Source organism: Fusarium odoratissimum (genome assembly GCF_000260195.1).
Source record: "Fusarium odoratissimum NRRL 54006 unplaced genomic scaffold supercont1.8, whole genome shotgun sequence".
Lineage (NCBI taxonomy): Eukaryota > Fungi > Ascomycota > Sordariomycetes > Hypocreales > Nectriaceae > Fusarium > Fusarium odoratissimum.
In genome coordinates, this window is record NW_022158694.1 from 1,484,650 (window position 1) to 1,506,228 (window position 21,579).

The 21,579-nt window shown below is 44.0% G+C and overlaps 8 protein-coding genes and 1 non-coding gene across 9 annotated transcripts; 7 read left to right on the forward strand and 2 right to left on the reverse strand.

The window, feature by feature from the left end:
- Window positions 1-146: 146 nt before the first annotated feature.
- On the forward strand, window positions 147-2,294 carry FOIG_06333 (uncharacterized protein). The gene is made up of 2 exons (XM_031205384.1): window positions 147-654; window positions 704-2,294. The coding sequence occupies exons 1-2, from the start codon at window positions 247-249 to the stop codon at window positions 2,135-2,137; spliced, it is 1,842 nt and encodes a 613-aa protein (XP_031065633.1). The 5' UTR covers window positions 147-246; the 3' UTR covers window positions 2,138-2,294.
- A 470-nt stretch (window positions 2,295-2,764) lies between these two features.
- Window positions 2,765-4,444, forward strand: FOIG_06334 (uncharacterized protein; the record flags this gene model as incomplete). The annotated part of the gene is made up of 1 exon (XM_031205385.1): window positions 2,765-4,444. One exon carries the CDS (start codon window positions 2,765-2,767, stop codon window positions 4,442-4,444), a length of 1,680 nt encoding a protein of 559 aa, XP_031065634.1.
- Window positions 4,445-4,788: 344 nt separating this feature from the next.
- Window positions 4,789-5,345, reverse strand: FOIG_06335 (uncharacterized protein; the record flags this gene model as incomplete). The annotated part of the gene is made up of 2 exons (XM_031205386.1): window positions 4,789-4,847; window positions 5,012-5,345. 2 exons carry the CDS (start codon window positions 5,343-5,345, stop codon window positions 4,789-4,791), a joined length of 393 nt encoding a protein of 130 aa, XP_031065635.1.
- A 752-nt stretch (window positions 5,346-6,097) lies between these two features.
- On the forward strand, window positions 6,098-6,670 carry FOIG_06336 (uncharacterized protein; the record flags this gene model as incomplete). Its single annotated transcript, XM_031205387.1, has 1 exon — window positions 6,098-6,670. The coding sequence occupies one exon, from the start codon at window positions 6,098-6,100 to the stop codon at window positions 6,668-6,670; it is 573 nt and encodes a 190-aa protein (XP_031065636.1).
- Window positions 6,671-8,459: 1,789 nt separating this feature from the next.
- FOIG_06337 (uncharacterized protein) lies at window positions 8,460-8,990 on the reverse strand (the record flags this gene model as incomplete). The annotated part of the gene is made up of 1 exon (XM_031205388.1): window positions 8,460-8,990. One exon carries the CDS (start codon window positions 8,988-8,990, stop codon window positions 8,460-8,462), a length of 531 nt encoding a protein of 176 aa, XP_031065637.1.
- Window positions 8,991-10,931: 1,941 nt separating this feature from the next.
- FOIG_06338 (uncharacterized protein) lies at window positions 10,932-12,912 on the forward strand. The gene is made up of 4 exons (XM_031205389.1): window positions 10,932-11,315; window positions 11,364-11,405; window positions 11,461-12,565; window positions 12,624-12,912. The coding sequence occupies exons 1-4, from the start codon at window positions 10,939-10,941 to the stop codon at window positions 12,753-12,755; spliced, it is 1,656 nt and encodes a 551-aa protein (XP_031065638.1). The 5' UTR covers window positions 10,932-10,938; the 3' UTR covers window positions 12,756-12,912.
- Window positions 12,913-13,274: 362 nt separating this feature from the next.
- Window positions 13,275-14,680, forward strand: FOIG_06339 (hippurate hydrolase; the record flags this gene model as incomplete). The annotated part of the gene is made up of 1 exon (XM_031205390.1): window positions 13,275-14,680. The coding sequence occupies exon 1, from the start codon at window positions 13,385-13,387 to the stop codon at window positions 14,678-14,680; it is 1,296 nt and encodes a 431-aa protein (XP_031065639.1). The 5' UTR covers window positions 13,275-13,384.
- Window positions 14,681-14,880: 200 nt separating this feature from the next.
- Window positions 14,881-14,979, forward strand: FOIG_06340. The gene has a single exon. It is a non-coding gene; the product is annotated as a tRNA-Leu (tRNA).
- A 1,146-nt stretch (window positions 14,980-16,125) lies between these two features.
- Window positions 16,126-18,534, forward strand: FOIG_06341 (uncharacterized protein; the record flags this gene model as incomplete). The annotated part of the gene is made up of 4 exons (XM_031205391.1): window positions 16,126-16,217; window positions 16,625-16,658; window positions 16,771-17,363; window positions 18,495-18,534. The coding sequence occupies 4 exons, from the start codon at window positions 16,126-16,128 to the stop codon at window positions 18,532-18,534; spliced, it is 759 nt and encodes a 252-aa protein (XP_031065640.1).
- Window positions 18,535-21,579: the final 3,045 nt, after the last annotated feature.

Genomic DNA, 21,579 nt, shown 5'->3' on the forward strand with positions numbered 1-21,579 from the left:
GCGAGAAGAGCTCTCGCCAGCCAAAGAACAGTTACCGTCAATGGAAGTCCAGGTTAAGTCAGTTGTGATGTGATGTCACTAAAGCGGGTATGCAACTATCGCGACTCTCAATTCCAGCTAAGCTCCAAGCTCCCACCTCATAACTGATGACGTTTCACGCACATCCTCACATTTATCCTCAAAGTTTCCACAAATGTCATAACCGTCAATATTTCAAGCTGCTAATCGCAGCATGCCACTACCAGAATGTCGACCCTCTCGGAACCCCGTCGTCCCCGCCTTCTCCCGCAGAACCGCAAGCTTCGTCACCTTCGCGGCATCTGGCTTCGCAATTTATCCTTCGCGCCTACGAGTCTTAGAACAGCAGACGACGCCGATCTAGCTACGAGCAAGTTACAAGTGGTCAAAGAATCGAGCCAATTGCACCCGTCGCGGTCGTCGGAGAGCTTGAGGAAGGATAGTGTTAGGCCGGATGCGCTCCGGCCGGTGCAGAAGCGTAGGACGAGTTTGAGCTTGGCGCACGCCAATCTTGTGGCGCGGCAGAAGAATTTAGAGACGCTATATGAGGAGGCTGTGGGGGATGTGTTTTACTCGCTGCATGTGGATGGGGATGCTGAGCCTGTCTACATCAGCGAGGTGCGCGAGCGAGCTACGGTAAGAGAGGCGTCCATTGCGACACATAGCGAGATCTGACTGTTTGTAGAGCTTCAACTTCAAATTCTTTAGTCTCGAAAATTGCGCATCGGCTATTTCAAGATGTCACTCCATGATACTACGAATCTGGGCGCGACGACCAAAAGCCGACTCATGGATCTTTCTTCTTGAAGAAACAATCGACCTGCGCCGCCTGAACTTCATAGGCACTCTCATGGACCGAAACTTCCCGCCCAACGCATTAATATTCCACCTCGAAGACGGCGTATACTCATTCGACTTCCCCAACAAGATATCCGAACCGAAGCAAGCGCCGCAAGTAGCCACATCGTCATACAATGCGCTCATGAAGCTAGCCAACCTCGAAAGTTCAATCGAAGACGCGATAGAGACACAGCAGAGATTAATGGAAGAGATAAATCGTATATTAGACGAAAGCCCGCCTGATAATTCGCAAATGGCGCGGGAGGCTGTCGCAATGGCGGATAAGTATGTTACAGCGCAAAAACGGGCGAATAAACAAGCGCAAAACAAGCGCGATGATTTGCAGGAGTCTATACGGAGTCGGCACGAAGCTATCGTTAAGGGGAGAGAGCTTCAGAATGAAGCGGAGAAGGACATGGCGAGTAGTAGAGAGAAGCTGACTGCTTCGGAGGAGCTTCTTGAGCAGACGCAACAGCAGATTCGGGGGCAGCGAAGACGTATTTGCGCCGACCTTTCGGACATATTCCCGATCACGCCGATTCCTAATGCGCCGCCGCTTTCGTTCCAGATATGCAACATACCATTACCGAACTCGATATACGATGCGGCTGCTGCGAGAAGTATCTCTGAGGACCTCTTATCTGCAGGTCTGGGAATTGTCGCCCTGCTCACGAAACACCTACAGTTCTATCTAGCGCATCCATTGCCATATCCTCTCGACTGGTTCGGCTCGAGGTCATATGCGCGCGACGATATCTCCCAATTATCAGACCGAACAGTCTCCCGTCGAGAATTCCCACTATATCTTCCCAGAGGAGGTTCAACAGCTGGTCAATGGCGCTTCGAATACGCATGGTTTCTCCTCAACAAAGACATCGAAGCACTCTGCTCATCCCAAGGTCTCCGCGTCGTCGACATCCGCCATACGCTTCCCAACCTCAAATATCTCCTCTACGTCTGCAGCGCCGGCAGCGACCAAGTACCAGAGCGCAAAAAGGGCGGTGTTCGCGGATTGTGGGCTGGAAGGATGAAAGGACGCATGTCTACCATGTCGGCGCAGTTCGATGGCGATTCAAGTAGTGTTACGGAGAGCCGGAGGGGAAGCGCGGATAGTGAGGCTAATCAGAACGGTGATGTGTTACGGGATGCGATCATTAAGAGTAATGGACATAATAAAGATGAGAGGCGGGATAGTTTGGATGATGGGGTTGCGTTGCCTTTTGGAGAGGGGGATGCGAAGTTTACGTTGAGGACGAAGGGTCTGAGGGAGAGGAGATGAGGGATGGACTGGATGGGTTTGGCGGTCGTTTGTATTTGTCCAGCGTGGTGCAGTCGGTGTGCTTTGGAGTTTATAGATAGGTAGGCTGGTTTCTGTATAGGATACTTCACCAGTATCTTTCTTAACATATGGCTCAATTATACCTCGTTCGAATTCATCGTTAATCCTCATATGTACCCTAGCGGCCTTTTGAGCACTGCTCATCTAGACATTCCCCGAAGTATCCATCTTCCATGCCACAATATTTCCATCGGCGAATGTTTCCCCGTCTCAATACCACCTCAAAACATCTCACTACCTGTCAAATACATCATCTAGCCCACCAATCCCTCAAACCAAGGCACGAGAACCGTCATTTACCCTCAAGCCCCGAAGTACGCCCGGGTAGTTCGTCCCAAAGCATGCTAGGCCTGCAGAAATTTGAAGCTATTCAGGGATCTTCCCCGCAACCCCAGAGTCAAGAGTGTGGGGAGACACCATATTCGGCGGCGGCGCCGAGCACCGTCTGCTCTAAAACTCGGCGCCGATGGCCGCAGGTATGGTGTAAGTGCTTCGAAGTGGAGAGTATATATATATCCTATTTGGACCGGTGAGAGGGATTGGTAGTCTGTAGAAGTGTTAGTGACAATGTTGGGCTCTTCTCTTTTTCTGGCCTTGGCGGTTGCCGTGGGCGCTGCTTCGGTACCACGGAACAGTCCTGTTGTTGAACTTAAGAATGGGTCTTACTATGGGACTCATAACTCTGCGTATAACCAGGACTTGTTCCTTGGTATGCGGTATGCACAGGCGCCGCTGAACGATCTGCGCTTTCGACATCCTCAGCCCTTGAACTCAACATGGGACGGAGTGCGCAATGCAACAGAGTACCAGTCGAGATGTTACCAATATGGGTATCCTTCCGGACCTCTTTCAGGTGGCTCAGATGATTGTTTACACCTGAATGTCGTTCGCCCGTCTGCAGCTGCCGAGGAAAAACTTCCTGTCCTTGTCTGGATCCATGGAGGAGGCCTTGTCGGAGGCTTCAGTGGTGATCCCTCTTCGAACCTCAGCTACATCATCAATGAGTCTGTCAAGCTAGGCTCACCCATCATCGGCGTCTCAATCAACTACCGACTCGGAGCGTGGGGGTTCCTTTGGAGCTCAGCTGTCATGTCCGCAGGCGTTGGAAACAATGGCTTCCGAGATCAAAGACTTGCTCTGCAGTGGATCCAAGAGAACATTGCTGCCTTTGGAGGCGACCCCGAAAAGGTCACTATATGGGGCCAGAGCGGAGGAGCACGAAGTATTGCGTCCCAATTGACTGCCTTCGGCGGTCGAGATGATGGCCTGTTTAGAGCCGCTATCCTCGAGAGTGGTACTGGGTTTCCCACGGCCTTTGGAGAGGTAGAGGTCAAAGACGCACCGAGCTTTGAGAAGGGATACAAAACGCTCCTCAAGAAGACAAACTGTGCTTCCGCGGAGGATTCCCTGCAGTGTCTGCGAAAGGTACCATCACTGGAACTCGCTCAAATCGTCGGCAATGTCTCGTTTCCCGTTTGGCTCGATATTATTGACGGCGACTTCATTCGTGATAGCCGATCAGAGCTGGTTCGACAGAACAAATTCGTTCCTGTGCCAATCATCAATGGAGTCGCATCAGATGATGGAGACTTCTTCGCTCAGCGTGGTATCAACACGACACGGGAGTGGGAAGCATATCTGCGAAAAGAGGGCGCAAGCAATGCTACCATCGAAGCCATTTCAGCTCTGTACCCTGATATTCCACGTGTCGGCCTTCCTGCTACCTTTGAAGGACGCCCAACAGGCCCATTGGCTTTGTATGGATCGCAGTGGAAGCGTGCGGTAGCCTTCGGTGGTGATAGAGCTATGCATGCACCGAAGAGAGCATGGAACAGGAAATGGGCAAAGAGTAACGCCACAGCGTACAGTTATCACTTCGACGTTGTATCGGGAGATCGGCCCGCAGTCCAAGGAGCCGGACACTCAGTTGATCTCCCATTCGTCTTCCGCAACACTGAAAGGTTGGCTCAATTGAACGCGACGGAACCTAGACCTGGGTCATTTGATGAGTTGGCTGTTAAGATGTCGAGAATGTGGATTAGCTTTGCGAGCAAGATGGATCCCAACTTTGAAGGTATGGGGGATGTTCAGTGGCCGGAGTATGAGTGGGATGCTGGAAAGAATATGGTCTTTCATATTGATAAGTCGTCTGTGGTTCATGTTGAGGATGATACGTACCGAACTGAGCAGATGGAGTATTTAGATAAGAAGTTGTGGAAGGTTGAGTTGCAGTCGGGACTCGATTGACGATGGATGGCATGGGACATGCCAAGTAACACGAGGTTTTCCTGCGTTAAGTGCTGGAATTAATCGATGATTTAGACATAGTCTTTCTATGCTTCCTAGCCTGATTTTTGGATATAGGGGAGCTCCCAAGATCATCTCGTGGTGGCAGCTCGGGTGGCCTCTCAGCCAGAGGTTCCAGTCTCCAGTAAAGACTTGGTGACCCGGTGGGAACCGGAAAGATGGTGGCAGATGTGATGGTTTTGAAGCCAAACATCCAAGGATATTCTATCAGTAAACTAGCTACTCCTCTTCCATGATCTGATTCCAACAAGGCAAAGAACAAATCGTCAGCAGCCGGGGTGACCTCAAAGGGGCCACCGGTTGACTTGTGTATAGCCCGCAGCATACCGATTATCGTCTGCGTCTGTTTATTGTCGATGCTGATCCTCCAAATGGATGTTAAAGCCGCCAAGTTAGCAGCACGACCAGATAGGCTCAAAGCCTCTACGCAGCTGGCAGCCATTGTGTCGGCCCATTTCATTTGTTCTGAACGCGGCCTAGGGTCGAAATATCTATAGTTAAACATACACATGATGACACGGCCCTCCTCATGAACATAGTTCGAGTATGGGGCGGGCTGCCTTGGATCCGGCGTTGTGCTATCTACGTTCACCAGAATATAGCCATTCTGGGGTTCCGAGTGGTTTGCGAGAGTTGTCTCGATATCATCGTTTACCGACAGCCTTGCTGCGGAAGAACAATCTGCGCGGTAGAATGGGGAGAGCGTAGGCGGTGTCCTGTATGAACCATGGTTAACTTGTGGATGCTGATGGATCGCGTCCGCAATCCTCGCATATCTCCGGCGGCCCATCGGTATCATCTCCTCAGGGTCCAATTCTCGGCCATTGATCTCCGCCGGCATCGTGCTATATTGCAGGAAATGGCTATCTAACGCGGAGCTACTCGGAATTCGTGAAGAGAAAAAGGAAACGGCGCGGCAAGGTAATCGAGCAGGGAAGCGAAACGGAACGAGAGTAGAGCAGAGCAGAGCGAGACGGTCGGAGAGAGGAATTGCAATTAGCTAGACAAGCCAGGCCAAACGAGCAGAAACGGCGCAGGGAATCGTAGACAAAACAAAAAAAAAAAGGAAACAGACGTTCAACGAATTCGATGGTCTTCAGGCTGGAGTGCAATATCTGGGTAAAACAAGTCGCTGTTTACATGGCACGTCATCGGTCTACAATAAATGGATGAGGGCAGGTGCTCTTCTTACCTTCCTCACACCTAGAATGAAGTTTTTGGCTGTATTGGGAGATGAATGGCTGCATTGAGGAAATCATTTCATGGATACAGACGCCTCAATATACAAGGAAATTGGGATGGTCTACGGTACCATACCTGCAGTAACTACTGCATCGGCCTTGATCTGCTCACTATTACATATTCGAGTTCGCTTGTTAGTTGGGATAGGAGGGGGCATCTCGCAGCCTGATGAGGCTCAAAATATTCGACTCGGTGATGTTGTCGTCAGCTAACCTGATGGAACGACTGGGGAGCTGGTCCAATACAACTCTGGAAACGCGAAGGCAGACGGCGTCTAGGGGCAGAAGGGCTCTCTTAACAAGTTCCTCCAGCACTCCTCATGTGCTAATGAGTTTATAAGCACTGCATAAAATGATGTCATCCAAGACAGCTGATATACTACAAATAATTTGGAACGCGAACAATTATTTCAAGACAAGGGGAAGGAGGAACTATACTCACCCGGGGGCCGAGAACGGCCGGCTGTGCAAGTCAGAATACAGTAATGTTGGTGGTCTCACTTCTTCTAAGTGTGATTCTGAATGGGAGGTAGAGCGCGAAGAGCGAGAGTCGACTGATCCCAAGATTCACTATGGTGTTATTACCTCTGGGGACTCACTTATCAAGGATGCTACCACCCATGACAATCTATCGGAACAACAGCAATTCCTCTTTGCTGAAATGGAAGCTACGAGGCTGATGGATAAGTTCCTATGTCTGGCGATCCGTGGTATCTGCAACTATGCAGGCTCACATAAGAACTGCCGTGGTAACGATATGCGGCTGCTACGGCTGCTGCCTTTGCTGTTGAGCTTGTCGACCATGTCCCGGCTAAGCAAGTCCAAGACACACGAGAAGTCATCGAGGGTGTCAGGTCAATTTAGCAGTCGTCCAATCATGGAACTATATATCGCTTACGCAAATGCGCAGTTGAGGAGAAGATAGATACCTTAGGGTCAATTGGAAAAAGATGTATGTTTTAATTATTAATGCTCACTATTTTATCTAGTGTCTCGGTCAGAATATCGACACAAATATAACCCTTGACCGGTTACCTGGAGCAGAAGTTGCCCGTTTCGATTCCCAGGCCGAGGAACATAACTCAATGTGCTTGGCCAATACCGGAATCGACCTCCTCAAAGATCTATCCAACTGGGTTGAAGACGATATATCGAAACCAATACTATGGCTCAATGGGATGGCGGGAACAGGAAAGTCAACTGTTGTACGCACTGTTGCCAAGGCGAAAGCTGAGTACCGTAATCTCGGGGCCAGCTTCTTTCTAAAGAAAGGGGAAGTAAATCGAGAAAGCTTGACTAAATTCATACCCGGTGTGCATTCCTGCAGAAGCATCTATTCCACTGGCTGGAGGCCTTGAGCCGTAAAGGAAGATTCAATGAAAGCTTCCAAACAATCATGATATAACAAACGACCATCAAGGTGCGCAAGGCTCCGACAGTTCCGAACAATAGATCTACACTCAATACAGAACGATGTACGGCCAGCATTTGCGCGAGATTCACAGCTTTCTTCAAACGAACGCTCCGATTATTGATCGCCACCTTCTTCAGCTTCATTGCCCTTTGAAGTGCTTCATGCCATCGAGTAGTTAGCCAGATCAGATGCTCCCAAGAAGGCCGCCCCCATGGGTGCAGCATGCCCCCGGATCTAACAAGATGTCACACCAAGCTCATCAGAAGGTCATCAAATACCGATCAGGTATCGCCGCTTTTCGTTATACAACTAAACCCTGGCTTTCAACTCTTCTGGTGGCAGGTCAATACGCATCTGGCACCTAAATAGTGGTGAATGCATTCGGGTCATCACCAACGAAGGTGGCTCCATTGGGATTCATGTATTAAGAGATTTCCTTTTATTTAAAACCCGTTCCTTTTCAACTCGCTTAAAGCGATACGAATCTGCCTCGGCCTCCATTACTAAAGAACGCCCTTTGGTGCAATGGTCAAGCACCTAGGTAAGCCCTGATGTGATGCGGAAGGCAGTGGCGTCTCCTGGCTTCCGGCTGTTTCTTGTACTCTTGTCTAACACCTTTAGGGCAGTAAGTCATGCTTGGGATGACCCAGAAAGAATTCCTGCTGTCCAAATTCAGCATAACACAGGCCGATCACGTTGCTCATTGTCAATCACGGCTTCAACCATACTGGCCGTTTCTTCAGAATCAAAACGTCGGTTTCTATTCACATTTGATGGCAAAAGTTCGGCACAGGCGATATTGGCTCACGCAGGAGAATTGCCTCACAGGTTCAAATTGTCGCTCTGCACAACCTATGTCTCTCTGGCTCAGAATGACTCAGTTTGCTTTTATGTGAGGATAGGTATCCGACTTTCAAAATCCCGTCCACCAGACTCCTGATTCGCCGCTTGACTGTATATATTGGCTATGTGCCACGGCGACTCAGTTTCTAGGCGAACATTCAACATAATTACAAAAATCTTGGCACATTTGCAACTCATGGAGATTTGACCAACGAAGCTCGGTAACCTTTCTTAAGAGGGCATTCGATATATAACGGAATTAGCAGCAATAGGTCTTAGTTACTGACTTACTATGGAATAGAACAATAATAATCTTTTCTGGCTACCACTTGCATTATGGCGTTGGGGGAGAGTACTGAGCTTTCTAGGGCGGTGATAGTTATTGAGCCAAAGACAGTTCGCGCTCTATTCTTCGGATTTGATGTACATGATCTACTCGAAGCATAATAGAAACTGATCAAGATATGCTATTTCGACGTTTGAGAAGTCGGCGCGGGGTCTCCTTTAGTCCAACAGTCCGACGAAGAATATCCCATCTTTGTTGCTTCTCTAGGCTTTCATAAATAAGCTTATCATCTCTGGCACCATGCCCAAGCCATTCTGAATGAACCGTAGGATCAAGCCACGCCGAGCTCGGGCCCTGAAGAGGTTCGCCAGTCCAGCCCAATTGATTCACGAATGCTCGTACTTCTTGCATGTTACAGCACGTGCCGCTCTCTAGCTCTCTTGTTGACTCGACAGGATCGGGCTGCGGGCCAAAGAAAGCGACTTCTCGCTCTTGCTGAGCGAGTGCGAAGTCGATCGCCACGTGCAAACGCACTTGGACTGTTGTTTTTGAAACAATCTTGTCTACTTTATTCTTGATAGAATCGAAAGATGGTGGCTGACTTAGTCCGTATGTCTCGCCTGTGAGGGTGAGAAGAGCTGGCATCTTGCCAATATCGACCATTCGGACATCGAAGTCGTCATTCAAAACAATGACGGCCATCGCTTTGAAAAGTGGCTGCATGATATAGAACCGCTGGTCCCTAAATGTTTGTTCGGGACTGAATCTCTCTCCAACAGGACATGTCTGGACATACTGCTGGATGGACACCACCTGACTGCATATTCTTGCATTGAGACCATTGATCAGGCACACCAGTGAGGTTGTTGAGTTATCGAGAGGGGGGCAAGGGATAAATATCTTGGCTACAAACTGCCCATATTCGATGTCGCTTTGGTATAACCGGTACCATTTGTGATAGAGCCAGTGGTGTAGGGCGTAGCAAAGAAAATGATTCAACCGCGACTGATCCGGAATAATATATATCGGCACACACTTGTTGCAGCAATCCTCGGCCTGGTCGACACTTAGATCCTCTACAACGTCGTGAATACGGTAGGGACAGATGTTGCGAGGCAAAGGACATGGTTGGAATACCCGTCGCACTGAGTGCTGGTGAATCCATGCGCGATGACTTGCTTCCATCCGACCGCGAGTCTCAACGAGGATCTCATCCCTTGTCAAAGGAACTCTTCGTTCCAAGGATGGATTAACCCACATCATGGTACTTCTGTCTGTCCCGGGGTTTGATAGTGAGATGGCGATGTTGATCTTGGGGGTCGAGGCGCTAAGAACTGAGAAACTGCTGGACTGGGTAAAGACAGCTATTTATAAGTCTATGATACTAAGTTTAGAAAGTTAAATTCTCTCAGCATTACAGTCACAAAACTGAAGAATAAACCCTATTTTATTTAAGCTCCAGGCAGTATAAACTATGCTTGGACCAAGATAAGGTGGAAATAATAAGAGCTAAAAGTTTGAAGATAAGGTTTTGGGTATAGAATGCCTATAGCTTAGTTATACTAAACAGAAAATTGCCCATCGTTCTGTCAGTTTGAAGCCGAACCTATCGATCTTATAGTATTGGAGCGGCAGGGTCGCGGCACTAGATTTTCTCACATGGCAGGAAAGAGATGAAAGAGACTGTCAACCAAAATATATGGAAGAATCAAGCTTATAGAGTAGTTCTATGACAAATACTTTATAATCAACCCGAGAGGCTTCATAGCCTTGACGTATGTGAGCAAAAGGGCGATCCAGCCTCGACAGATTTCTCATCATATCTTCATCATAAGAATTTTATGAATGCTGACTTCTTTACCTACCCTCTCTCTAACTAGGCAAATTCTTATCCATTGCCCCGATGACATGGTTTCAAGATTATAAAGTGCGAAATCTGACGGATATTCAGAAACTTTGGTCACGTAAACCATCTGGCATATCCCTGAGAGCAAATCCTGAGGCATGCGCCTTTCAAGATCAAAGCGGTCCGAATACTCAAATCAAAAGTTTTCCGCTGTCAGAGTCAGCACTATAAAATTTAATAATAAAATACACCATGAACAAGACTCGTGAGATGCGTCATATGCCAATACTCCTTGACGGCATCTTTCTTTGCTTCACCGCATTCACATTCATCGGGCTAAATCATGCGAATGAATCCTTCAATCCCAATTCTGGATCCTCTACTTGGCGAGCCTCGTCATGACGCATCGTGTAGCCTAGAGCCAACGTCGACCTCCGCAAGCTGAGAAATAAAGCTGGGCGCCAAGGCGTTGGCCCCCAAGGCAGATCTCATTCTCTTAGCCAACGCCTCAGTCCACTTTCCATTACAGGCGAAATATACCGCTAGCAAGGCTCAGCCGTTGAGCCACGGATTAACGCGTCTTAGAAATGGGGATTTGGTTGGGTCATCCGAGTCTGGGCTGTTCCGTCTCTACGTACGACTAACCCTTGGCTTTTGCCGAGAAACATAGCCTTGTTAACAAACAAGGCAGTGCCGTGACGATGAAGGACAAAGCAGACTGAAAGTCCTATAGTTTTAAGCTTAAATAGAATGAAGAATATCCCGAATTTTTAGAATGTTCCATACCGCATCAACTTCTTCATCATGAAGTTTCAAACTGTTTTTTTGAGCCCTCTTCTTCTCCAGGCAGCACAGGCCTCATCTTTACCAAAAGATGTTTTCGCTACTTTGAAACCCAGAGATGACCTAAAGAACTCAAACAGCTCCAAAATCGACTGGTCAGAATGTGACTTGGACTTTGGAGATAATTCAACAAACAGACGACAAAGAAATTATGACTGCGCCAGACTCTCTGTTCCTTTGGACTATACCTCCGCTAGCAACGGCGAGACCATTCAACTTGACTTGATCAAAGCCAAAGCCACCAAGAAGCCCTATCTAGGCAGTGTTCTTTACAATCCCGGCGGCCCCGGCGGTTCGGGCGTTGAAGCTATCGTCTGGTCGGGAATGGAACTTGCCAAGTAAGTTGCCTCGGTAAAATTGTAATTCAATGCTGACATGCATCGCAGAGTTCTTGGCGGACAATATGATGTCATTGGATTCGACCCCCGGTAAGCTCAGCCTCTTCCTATTCTTGGTGTTATGTAACACTAATTGTAAATTCAGAGGTACCGGTCGTACAATTCCTTTCATCTGTAATGGAACAGGTGCTGGCACTGGAACTAATCTCACAAGTGCAGCAAGTCTGCGTCGTAGAGAGTTCAACACGATTCCGCAGGCTGAGACCTGGGATTTTGTCAGAAATGAGACTTGGGAACTTGCTGGTACCTTGGCGGAAAATTGCTATGAGAGTAGACAAGATACAGGGCGTTTTGTTGGAACGCCTTTTGTCGCGAGGGATATGATCTCTATTGTTGATGCGTTGGGTCAAGGACCCATGCTGAACTACTGGGGAGTCTCTTATGGCACTATCCTAGGTCAGGTTACTGCTTCTATGTTCCCTGAGCGTATTGGCCGCATGTTGATCGACGCCAATTTGAAAGCCGATGATTATGCGGCTACAACCTGGATCAACAGCATGAGAGATGCCGAGCGATCACTTTCCAATCTTTTGGACGAGTGTGTTGAGTCTGGAAAGGAACTTTGCTCTCTTGCAGACTACCACGGAAACAGCACAACAGGCGAGAGTCTCCTCACAGAGTTTAGAGAGATGCTCGAGGGCTATCTCAACGGAACTCTGCCAGGCGGCGATGCCGATGACGAGGATCTCCCTAGTGACGATCTAAACCTTCTCATCGCCACGTTCAAAACCTTCATCTTCGGAGAACTCTACAGCCCCGTTACATATCCCAGCATCATCAGCCGCATTGAAGGCCTTTTCAACAATAACATCACAGCCATGTTCAATACCAGGAATGAAAGCCCGCTGGAAAGCGAATGGAACATTGCAGCTGAATTCGTCACCAACGGCATTGCATGCAGCGACTCTTCGTTCCGAGTTGAGGATCAGGATGATTTGTTCTCGATTTTCCAAGCTCATCGCGCTGAGGGATCTTTCTCTGAACTGGGAACAGTTGCAAGACTATTCTGTGCGCAATGGAAGTTTTCTGCTACGGAGCAGATTGACATTAACAAACTGAGGAATGTCAAGACGAGTAACCCGCTTCTTATCGTTAATGGACGATATGATCCCGTTACGCCTTTGAGCAGCGCTTGGGGCGTATCAGCTCAGTTCCGAGGAAGTCGAGTCGTGGTTCATGAAGGCGTTGGTGTAAGTATCCCCCACATAGCAGAGTTAATCTGGAATCTTTACTAACTGAGACTTATAGCACGGACTAATGGCTCACCCATCGAACTGTACGCAAGAAATTGTCAAGAACTATTTTGTTGATGGGGAGATGCCCAAGCTCAACACTACTTGTCAGCCTGATGAGCCTGTGTTTGAGTATGCGGCGCTATAAGCAAACGGGCCCAGAAATAGATAGAGGATAGAGAGAGAGGCGGCCAGCGACTGATATTCGTTGCCAATGGGAACCCTGTAATTTGATTAGATGCAGAACTTCTTGGTACATACTTAGCTTCAACTCCAGACTTGATTTAACTCAATTGTATTCTTGCCCTAAGTCTTATATGTTCGCTTTTACTAGTATTGCAACAAAGGTTGCGGCGTGTTTCCAATGTTTTCTACTATGACTCTGGCGATTCGCCTATAATTCACCTAGACGCCCGCTTCTTGATTCTCGGAAGCTGTCCCCGAGAGCTTCGGAAGGGTACCGGTTAATTTCTTCAGGGTAGACACGTTAGCTATCTCGAAATAGTTCCCATAGCGATTCTTCATTATTAGTTGAGCAGCCTATTCTGAAACAATTCTGAGCTTCGCTTAAGTCTCATAATTTTATGATGAATTTATGCGAAGTCCTATAAATTGGCCTAAGACAGCGGCCTCGGCCCAGCGACGATGGTGTAAGCAAAGATGACATGACTCGGGTAAACGTCCGGAGGATTCAGCATGAAGAATCCACAACTCCTCCACACTATATGACTCCCTCATTCCTCTCAGTCTCACGCCTGTAACCATTTCCATTACGAAATGTCAAAATCAAGTTTATCAGAGCTAGTAGATCAGCATCGGCCTGACCTACAGCCTTTGGAGGAGCTGTACAAACATCTCCATCGCAACCCCGAGCTTTCCAACCAAGAAATCGAAACAGCTGCTACTATCGCCCAGCGACTTAAGGAAATTGGTCCCGATGATTTGATCATCAAACCTCACATTGGTGGCCATGGTCTCGCTGCCGTTCTCCGCAACGGCGATGGCCCCACTGTCTTACTTCGAGCAGACATTGACGCTTTGCCGGTTGAAGAGACCACTGGACTCGAGTACGCCAGCACCAAGCGAATGATTCATGCTGCGAGCGGAGTTGAGAAACCTGTTATGCATGCTTGCGGTCACGACATGCACATCGTGACGTTGCTGGGCGCTGCAGCGACACTTTTCTCGTCCCGGGATCATTGGGCTGGAACTCTGGTGCTGGCATTTCAGCCAGCTGAAGAGCGAGGTACTGGCGCGCAAGCCATGGTTGATGATGGTCTTTATACGAAACATGAAGTTCCCGTTCCAGAATTCGTCTTGGGAGCGCATGTCAGGCCGCTTCGTGCTGGTACGATCGGTACACGAAGAGGACTCGTTGCAACAAGTGCGGACAACTACAAGGTCACCATCCACGGCAAAGGTTCGCATGCGAGTATGCCTCATACTGCCATTGATCCCATCGCAATTTCAGCAAATGCTATCCTGAAACTACAGACACTAGTCAGCCGCGAAGTTGACCCAGCTGAGTCGAGCGTGGTAACTGTCACGAGTATTCACGCTGGTGACGCCGAGAACGTCATCGCCGACTCCGCCGTTCTCGGCGTCGATACTCGATCTACTACCGTCGCAACCCGCGAGCGTCTTCTGAAGCGCATAAAAACAGTCATCGAAGCAGAATGCTCATGCGCCAATGTCCTCAAAAGTCCAGAGTTTGAGCAAACCCGAGCTTTTCCTCTGACGATCAACGATGAAGCTATTACCAAGAGAGTTGAAGAGTCATTCGCGGCGCACTTTGGCGAAGGACCTAGGAAATATGATAGGGATATGCCGAAACTGGCTTTTAGCGAGGACTTTTCCATCTTGGCTACTGCTGTTGATAAGCCATACTGCTTTTTCATGTATGGTTGTGTTGATGGTGAGGTATGGGATAAGGCTGAGAAGGATGGGACTGTTGCGCAGAGTATTGCTGCGAATCATTCTTCCAAGTTCGCTCCGGTTATTCAACCAACGCTCAAGACTGGGCTAGATGGATATGCATTGGGTGCTCTCACATTTTTAGCAAAAGTGCAATAGACAGTTGATGGGAGTCAGATAAGTACCTGATACCTCGATCAATGCAACTGAATTATTCTTCAAATCGACATTTGGTATATACCGTTGAGAGGCGATGCACAACGAGAAGATCCCAAGAAGCATCAGTTTGGCAAGGCCTTTCGTTGGTTGTTTTGTGTATAGTCCAGAGAAACTCTTTGGATTATCAATCCAATGACATCGGTGAGATGGCCGAGTTGGTTATGGCGCCAGGTTAAGGTTAACCTTAACACCAATTCCTGGTGGAGCAATCCTCCTGGGTTCGAGTCCCAGTCTCATCAGAGTTTACTTTTTTGCTACCTTTGACTTGACTCAAATCTATTGCTTATAGTTCTGGTTGCTCCTTTATTTTGGACCCTGGTTCGAGCCCCTTACATAAGGAATCCAACCTGGGGAGCCGCCATATCGGGGCAGATTCAGCATCTACAGTGCTGCCTTAAGAACAGCCCGCTTGTTGGCCTGATATATTTCAGGGTTGTGCGACTTAGTCTGGCAATCAATGTTACCCCACATGTGCTGACCACCTCCGCGATGCAGGTGCCTTTGTTGCTTGCTGACTTATGGTTCGCAAACATATAAATGAGGCTCTGCACTACAATGGGTTATTGAACGGTTGTGCATGTTTCTTCCAGGTCATTTGACTAATAACTTGCTCCTTGAATAATGCAAAACCAACTCTATTATAATGCAGTTTAGTTGCAAATTCCTTGGTGATAACTGCCTAATAAACCGGCAAGTCCGGGGCTATGCTCCTACGGCCTCGTATGTCTCTGAAGAACTGGTCATAAGCTGGTCTGGGATGCGCTAGTCCTGTGTCTGTTTCGGCGCTCCTTTTCTTACGGCAGATTTCGCCGCGTCGTATGTCAGCTAAATATGGATTAGGGCCAAATGGCTTCTTCTTTTTGACTTGGACTTAGAAAGATTGTCGCATGGCAGGCACTTAAGGAAGTGGCTGGCCTCAACTGTAACAGCCTGCCTAGCCAGCATGGTGCAGTCTGGGAAAGCATTACTTATTTAGTTCAGTTGCATGCATAGGCGGGGTAAATCAAGACACCATGTACTGCTTTGCAGGATCTTCACTACACGTTTCAGGCAACACTTCAATTTATTGGAAGACGTACTCAGGATAGCTTGAAGCCCTTGGCTTGCTTATAGACTCTAGAAAGTGAGGCGTACTCGAGGCGACATCCAAGGCAAACCTTGTAAGAACAGGCCTTTGTGCATTTACTATGAAGAGCATAAAATAGGTCAGGGCCGATACATCAAGTGCCATCAATTGTTTCTCATGCTCACATTTCGTGCAGTAAGACATACATTAGAGCATCTCAATCAGCATTTAGATTAATGAATATTGAGATTCAGTCTTTTCATTCGAAAGAAAAACTTTTAATATCAAATATAAATTCCTTCACAAGAACCAAACCCTCATGGAGATCATTGGGACAACCATCGCCCTCGGTGACGTTGCTGTCAAGCTCGCAATGTTTGGGGCAGCCATCAAGAATGCTCCGCAAGTGTGGTACGAATACTCAGCTGCGTTACATAATATAGTTAATGTAGGATATCACTTCCATAACCGCTGCTTTCGATCCTAATACAAGCATTAGACCCGTGATATGATCAACGAGATGACAGCTCATTTTCCACCGAGAGATAAAGAGGATTTGGCATCCTATATTCAAAGAAAGCTTCACGACCAACTTAGATCATGTAACAAAGATTTGGGCAGGGTTTATCAAGATGCAAAGGGGCTTTTAAAAAGGTTTGAACAACTTGAAAAAAGGCCTGAAAAAAAGAGAAGGAAGTGGGAAGTTGGTCAGTGGATATTCACGATGTACCGCCGGTTTGGCTTTGTTGTCAAGGAGCGAGTCATTCGCGCTCATTTTGAAACAATAACACATGCAAAGGCGTCTATGCACTTGCTAGTCTCACTAATCGGGCTATGCAGCGTACATTCTGGGTAAGTCGGCGGAAGAAGCCTAAAATATGATATAATTATTAACCCGCGAAGACATAGAAGAGTTCAGAACTCAATCGACCAATTATCAGAAAAGATAAACGAACATCACAAGGAAATAAAATCAGAAAGCACTCGTGAGAGACCAGAGAGGCCGATTAAGCTGTTTTTCTTCGATGAACGACGAGCAAAACCAATTATCAAAAGAAGACGCCGCCGCCGCCCGAGACACGAACAAAGCGATTGCAAAGAAACAAAGGCTGGTATGCAGCCACGAGATAACAGAAACAATGCGGCATTTGAAGCCGACGAAGGATTAGATAAGAACACCTACAGCACAGCACAGCCTACGCACATTGACGCATATGACCCTTATGGGACTTATCAAGCCTTGGATCTGTATCCTTGGATTGAAGGAGGACAAGACAATCGATCTAATGGCTCCAACCCACTTCTGGAAGCACCAACGGAGTATGCAGAGTCTGTCGATTCTTCATCCTCCGATGAGATAGATAGAGATTCCACTGTCAACATGGATAGTAGTCTCCACAATCAGTCAACACCCTCTTCAGCCATAGGTTTCCTTCTGAGCTTGGACATCCTTATCAAAGCCAAGCCAATAGTGAAACTCGGTCGCTCAACAGGTTCAAAATTAGACTCTGGAAAATCTAGATTTTGTGTCAAGACCCTTTCATTGCAGGACGGCCAGTATGAATTCACACTAGACACCCGATGCACCGCACAGTCCTGCGACCATACAATAATCCAAGACATCAAAGGAGTGATTTCTCATCAGCAGGGACGGGAATTATTTGTGGCTCGTATAACAGAGTCCAGCCCAATAAAGTCCAGCACTGGAGAGTTAAACTTCAGCAAAAGACTCTATTCGAATCTGAATCAAGTCTGTCATGGGGAATGCAGCCACACTCAGATAGTAGGTTTCAGCTCATTTAGCTGCATATCTCCTTCTTACCACATTGATATCGTTGTTGAGTCAGCACTAGCTCTTCGGCGGCCATCCATACCCGCACGGGTACCCGTGCAAATAAGGCTGCACGGATACCCATGCAAATAAGGGAATTTATGTGACGGTTAGGTCCAACTATGTTAAACTAAGCCATGCTTGGGTTTATTGTTAGCAGATTACATAGGGCGTGATGCTAAGCGGTTATCGAAGTATCACATCTCTTAATAGTAGATTTAATGCATATTAGGCTTAATTAATATAAAGAAGTTTTATTAATAGCTAGTAAGCTAAGTTCTATTTAATACTAAATAAATATATTTATATATACTATAGTATCTTATAGGAGAATAATATAATATAAAGTTATTATTAGTCCTAGAGTAATATAGTCCTAGAGCGCTATTAGTCCTAGTTCTATTAGTCCCTGGTCTAGTTAGCTATTAGGGTGGTCCTAAGGTAGAGTTTTTATAGGATATACATAACATAACCGCTAAGGTTATAATATAATCTCTCCTCTCCAATGGTCTTATCCTCAAGGCCTGTTATCCTAACTAACACCAGTCCTCGCTTAATAGATCCCAACTTAGACTTTTTATTATTATATTTCATAATATCTAACCATATATCCAAACAGTTATCCCATAAGGACCATAAAATCCAAACGCTTGCATTATCTATTAAATTTTCTAACAAGGAAGCCAACATGCCTTATACTTATTATTTTCAAGTAGGCAAGAAATACCTAATATCTGCTAATTCTACTCGCTATAGTGAGTATATTTAGGCTAAAAAATCTTATAATAATACTCATATCACATCTTCCTATAAGCTTCCTTTTTCTTTTTCCCTAACTTTCCTACTAACTATAATAGTTATAAACCTAATAAAATAAGAAAAAAAATTAAAGAATAATAAAAATAAAGCAAGTAAGGATTTTCTTAAGCTTTATAAAGAAATAGCAGTGTTATAGTCTTATTTAGCTCTGGCTGCTGGTTATTTATTGCAGATTTAAAAAATCCAGAGTTATATAAAAGAAAAACACTCTAAGGCTACTTATTATAATCTCCAAGAGGTAGATCAACAGGATGCAATTTTATCCGGTCTAGATATACACAAGGATGCATTACTTCATAATCTCCAGGTAGATTACATTCCTAATAATATTAATTAGTCCTCTCTAGGTTTAAGAGATAACTTCCTTAATACTTCCCCTTTATTTAATATTAATAGAAGTTCTTTAGGCGTCGCTAGGTATTAATAAGGTATTTTAGTAGTTCCTATATATTTTTATTCTCTAGGTAATTCTTCCATTTTATTAAGTATTCTCTCTAACCATTGATTTTATATATATCTCTAATAGCTTCTGCTTTATAAACTTCTAGTCCTAAGATTTCTTATAGTTTATTGCTTATTTTAACTTATATTATATCTACTACTAATTTAAGTAATAAAATATAAAAGATCAGATAAAGTCTAACTTTCAGTAGTAGATCTAATTTATAGTTATTTTCTAAGATTTTTTATAATACCTTATAAGGTCTAATAAATTTATAATCTAATTTATATATTAGTTAGTCTATTTTAATGTTTTTTATGGCTAGGTAAACTATATTTCCCTCTAAAAAGGTTAATCCTTTTAACCATTTTAGATTATAATAGTTTTTTATTTATTTTCTAATAAATTTAAGTTCTATTTTTATTTCTTTATATAGATTTTTTATATTATTACTTTTAATAATAGCGGCTAGATTAATGGATTTTTCTTATTATATGTCGTAGTATGCGTTTGGTGTAAATCCGAAGTTGGCATAAGCTGGTGTAAGCTTCGTGCTTTCGTTATATATGGTATTATAGGCAAGTTAGGCTATTAGTAATTTCTTAACCTAATTATTCTACTTATAGTTAATATAACACCATAGGTACTATTTAAGTACTTAATTTATTCATTTAGTCTATTTATTAACTTGCAGTCTAAATGCTATCATAAGTTAATAGTTTAATCTAAGTCTATCTATAAGTAATTACTAAAATATTACTACGAATATGCCTCCTCTATCTAAAAGGATTTCTTTAGGCAGTCTATATATGCTAATGATATATCTATAAAAAATATAGGAAAGTTATTCTACATCTATAGATTCCTAGTACAATATATAATACAAAAATTTCATAAATCAGTTAACTATAACTATAATGCTATTATAAAAGATTCCAGTTAAGGGTTCTTCTAATAAAGGTAACTTTATAATAAAGTCTATTATAATTAAGTCCTAAGGTTATTATACTACTAGTAAAGGTTATAATTATCTATAAGGTTTATATCATTATGCTTTCATTTTAGCATATAAGTCGCATTATTTAATAACTTTCTTAACTTCTTTTCTTTTAACCTTATAACCTTATTCTTATAGTCTTTTGAGTATCTTTGTTACTCCTTGGTATCTATGTAGTAGGTGTGAATGAAATTCGCAAAGGAAGTCATATTTTTATTCTTATATTATATTAATATTATAGATTTGTTTTCTTAGGTGACAGATATCGCAGTAAAACCAGTTATTTACCTTTTCCCATTATCCCCTTAAGTAGTTATTATAGATATAGGACCAAAATTATCCGTTATCTAGCTTATCGCGGTATTTAACAGTTTAATGCAAATATTTAATATACTTATCGAGTATCTTATTAGGAATATACAGTTAATCATAGACGATAGGTACTTGTCGATATCTAATACCTCCCCACTTCTCTGCTCCCTTCCTCCATTCATATAGAGTCATTATCATATTAAATTTAATACGCCATTCATCTATAAGTTCATCCAGTAACTTAGCATTATCTTCGTCTATTATAGCTATCGTTCTTACTATTATCTTAACAGGTTATATAAACTAGTAATCTCTATTTAGGTTCTTTTCTAGGAGTTATTATCTGACTTTAATAATTCCTATATTAAAGTCATATTATCAGCTAATAGCATCTACATATCTATTATCTATGCCCTTATAGTATACTATTATAAAGTCGAATTCGCATAGGTATTCGGCATAGCATAGTTATTATTAGTTTAACTCCTATATTATTATAAAGTAAGTTATATTTTTATAGTCAGTAAACACTTTTACTAGGTATTTACTTCCTCTAAGGTAGTATTTAAATTCCTTAAAATAGTTTAAAAATTACTAGGAATTCCTTATTATAGATAAGGTATTAGAGTTCTACTCTATATATCTTATAAGAATAAAAAGCAATAAGGTGTAATATACTATTATTATTATGTTATCTTATTTATCCTCCTAAGGCAAAGTTAGAAGTATTAGTCTTAAGTTTAACTTATTATTCTAGGTTAAATATAATTAGAATAGGTTTGCTTATAATAGCTATCTTAAGCTGTTTAAAAGCTTCTTAGGCTTTATTATTCCATTTAAAGATTTTATCTTTCTTAGTAATCTCAGTAAGTAGTATAGTAATTTTACTAAAGTCCTTAATAAATTATTAGTAATAGTTAGTAAATCCTAGAAAGGATTATATTTCCTTAACTAAAGTAAGTGCCTTCTATTTAGTAATTATAGTAATCTTATATCTATTTATTCTAATTTTATTATATAAGATCTTATATCCTAAGTATATTACTTAATTCTAATAAAAGTAACTTTTTATAGGTTTAATAAGCATATTAGTATCTTATAATGCTTTTAGAACCTTATAGATATATTCTATATATTCTTCTTCTATATTAGAGAAGATAAGGATATTATCTAAGTAGTAAACTATAAATATATTAAGGTACTCTTAAAGTATATTTATAATTATATATTAGAATACTACTAATATATTTATTAATCTAAAAGGCATAACTTGTCACGGGTCAGGCTCGGGAATACAGGTGAACGGGGAACGCTTCGGGCGGGATAGATTCTATTGCTACGGATAGGCACTGCAGGCAGGTCAGGCTCTATT

What these genes read in the sequence shown, in the direction of transcription:
- FOIG_06333 (XM_031205384.1), top strand. Translation starts at nt 247, where the DNA reads ATGTCGACCCTCTCGGAACCCCGTCGTCCCCGCCTTCTCCCGCAGAAC. An exon ending in AGGTGCGCGAGCGAGCTACG is followed by an intron (nt 655 to 703) that starts GTAAGAGAGGCG and finishes GACTGTTTGTAG; the next exon opens with AGCTTCAACTTCAAATTCTT.
- FOIG_06338 (XM_031205389.1), top strand. Translation starts at nt 10,939, where the DNA reads ATGAAGTTTCAAACTGTTTTTTTGAGCCCTCTTCTTCTCCAGGCAGCA. An exon ending in TCGGGAATGGAACTTGCCAA is followed by an intron (nt 11,316 to 11,363) that starts GTAAGTTGCCTC and finishes CATGCATCGCAG; the next exon opens with AGTTCTTGGCGGACAATATG. An exon ending in TGGTTCATGAAGGCGTTGGT is followed by an intron (nt 12,566 to 12,623) that starts GTAAGTATCCCC and finishes TGAGACTTATAG; the next exon opens with CACGGACTAATGGCTCACCC.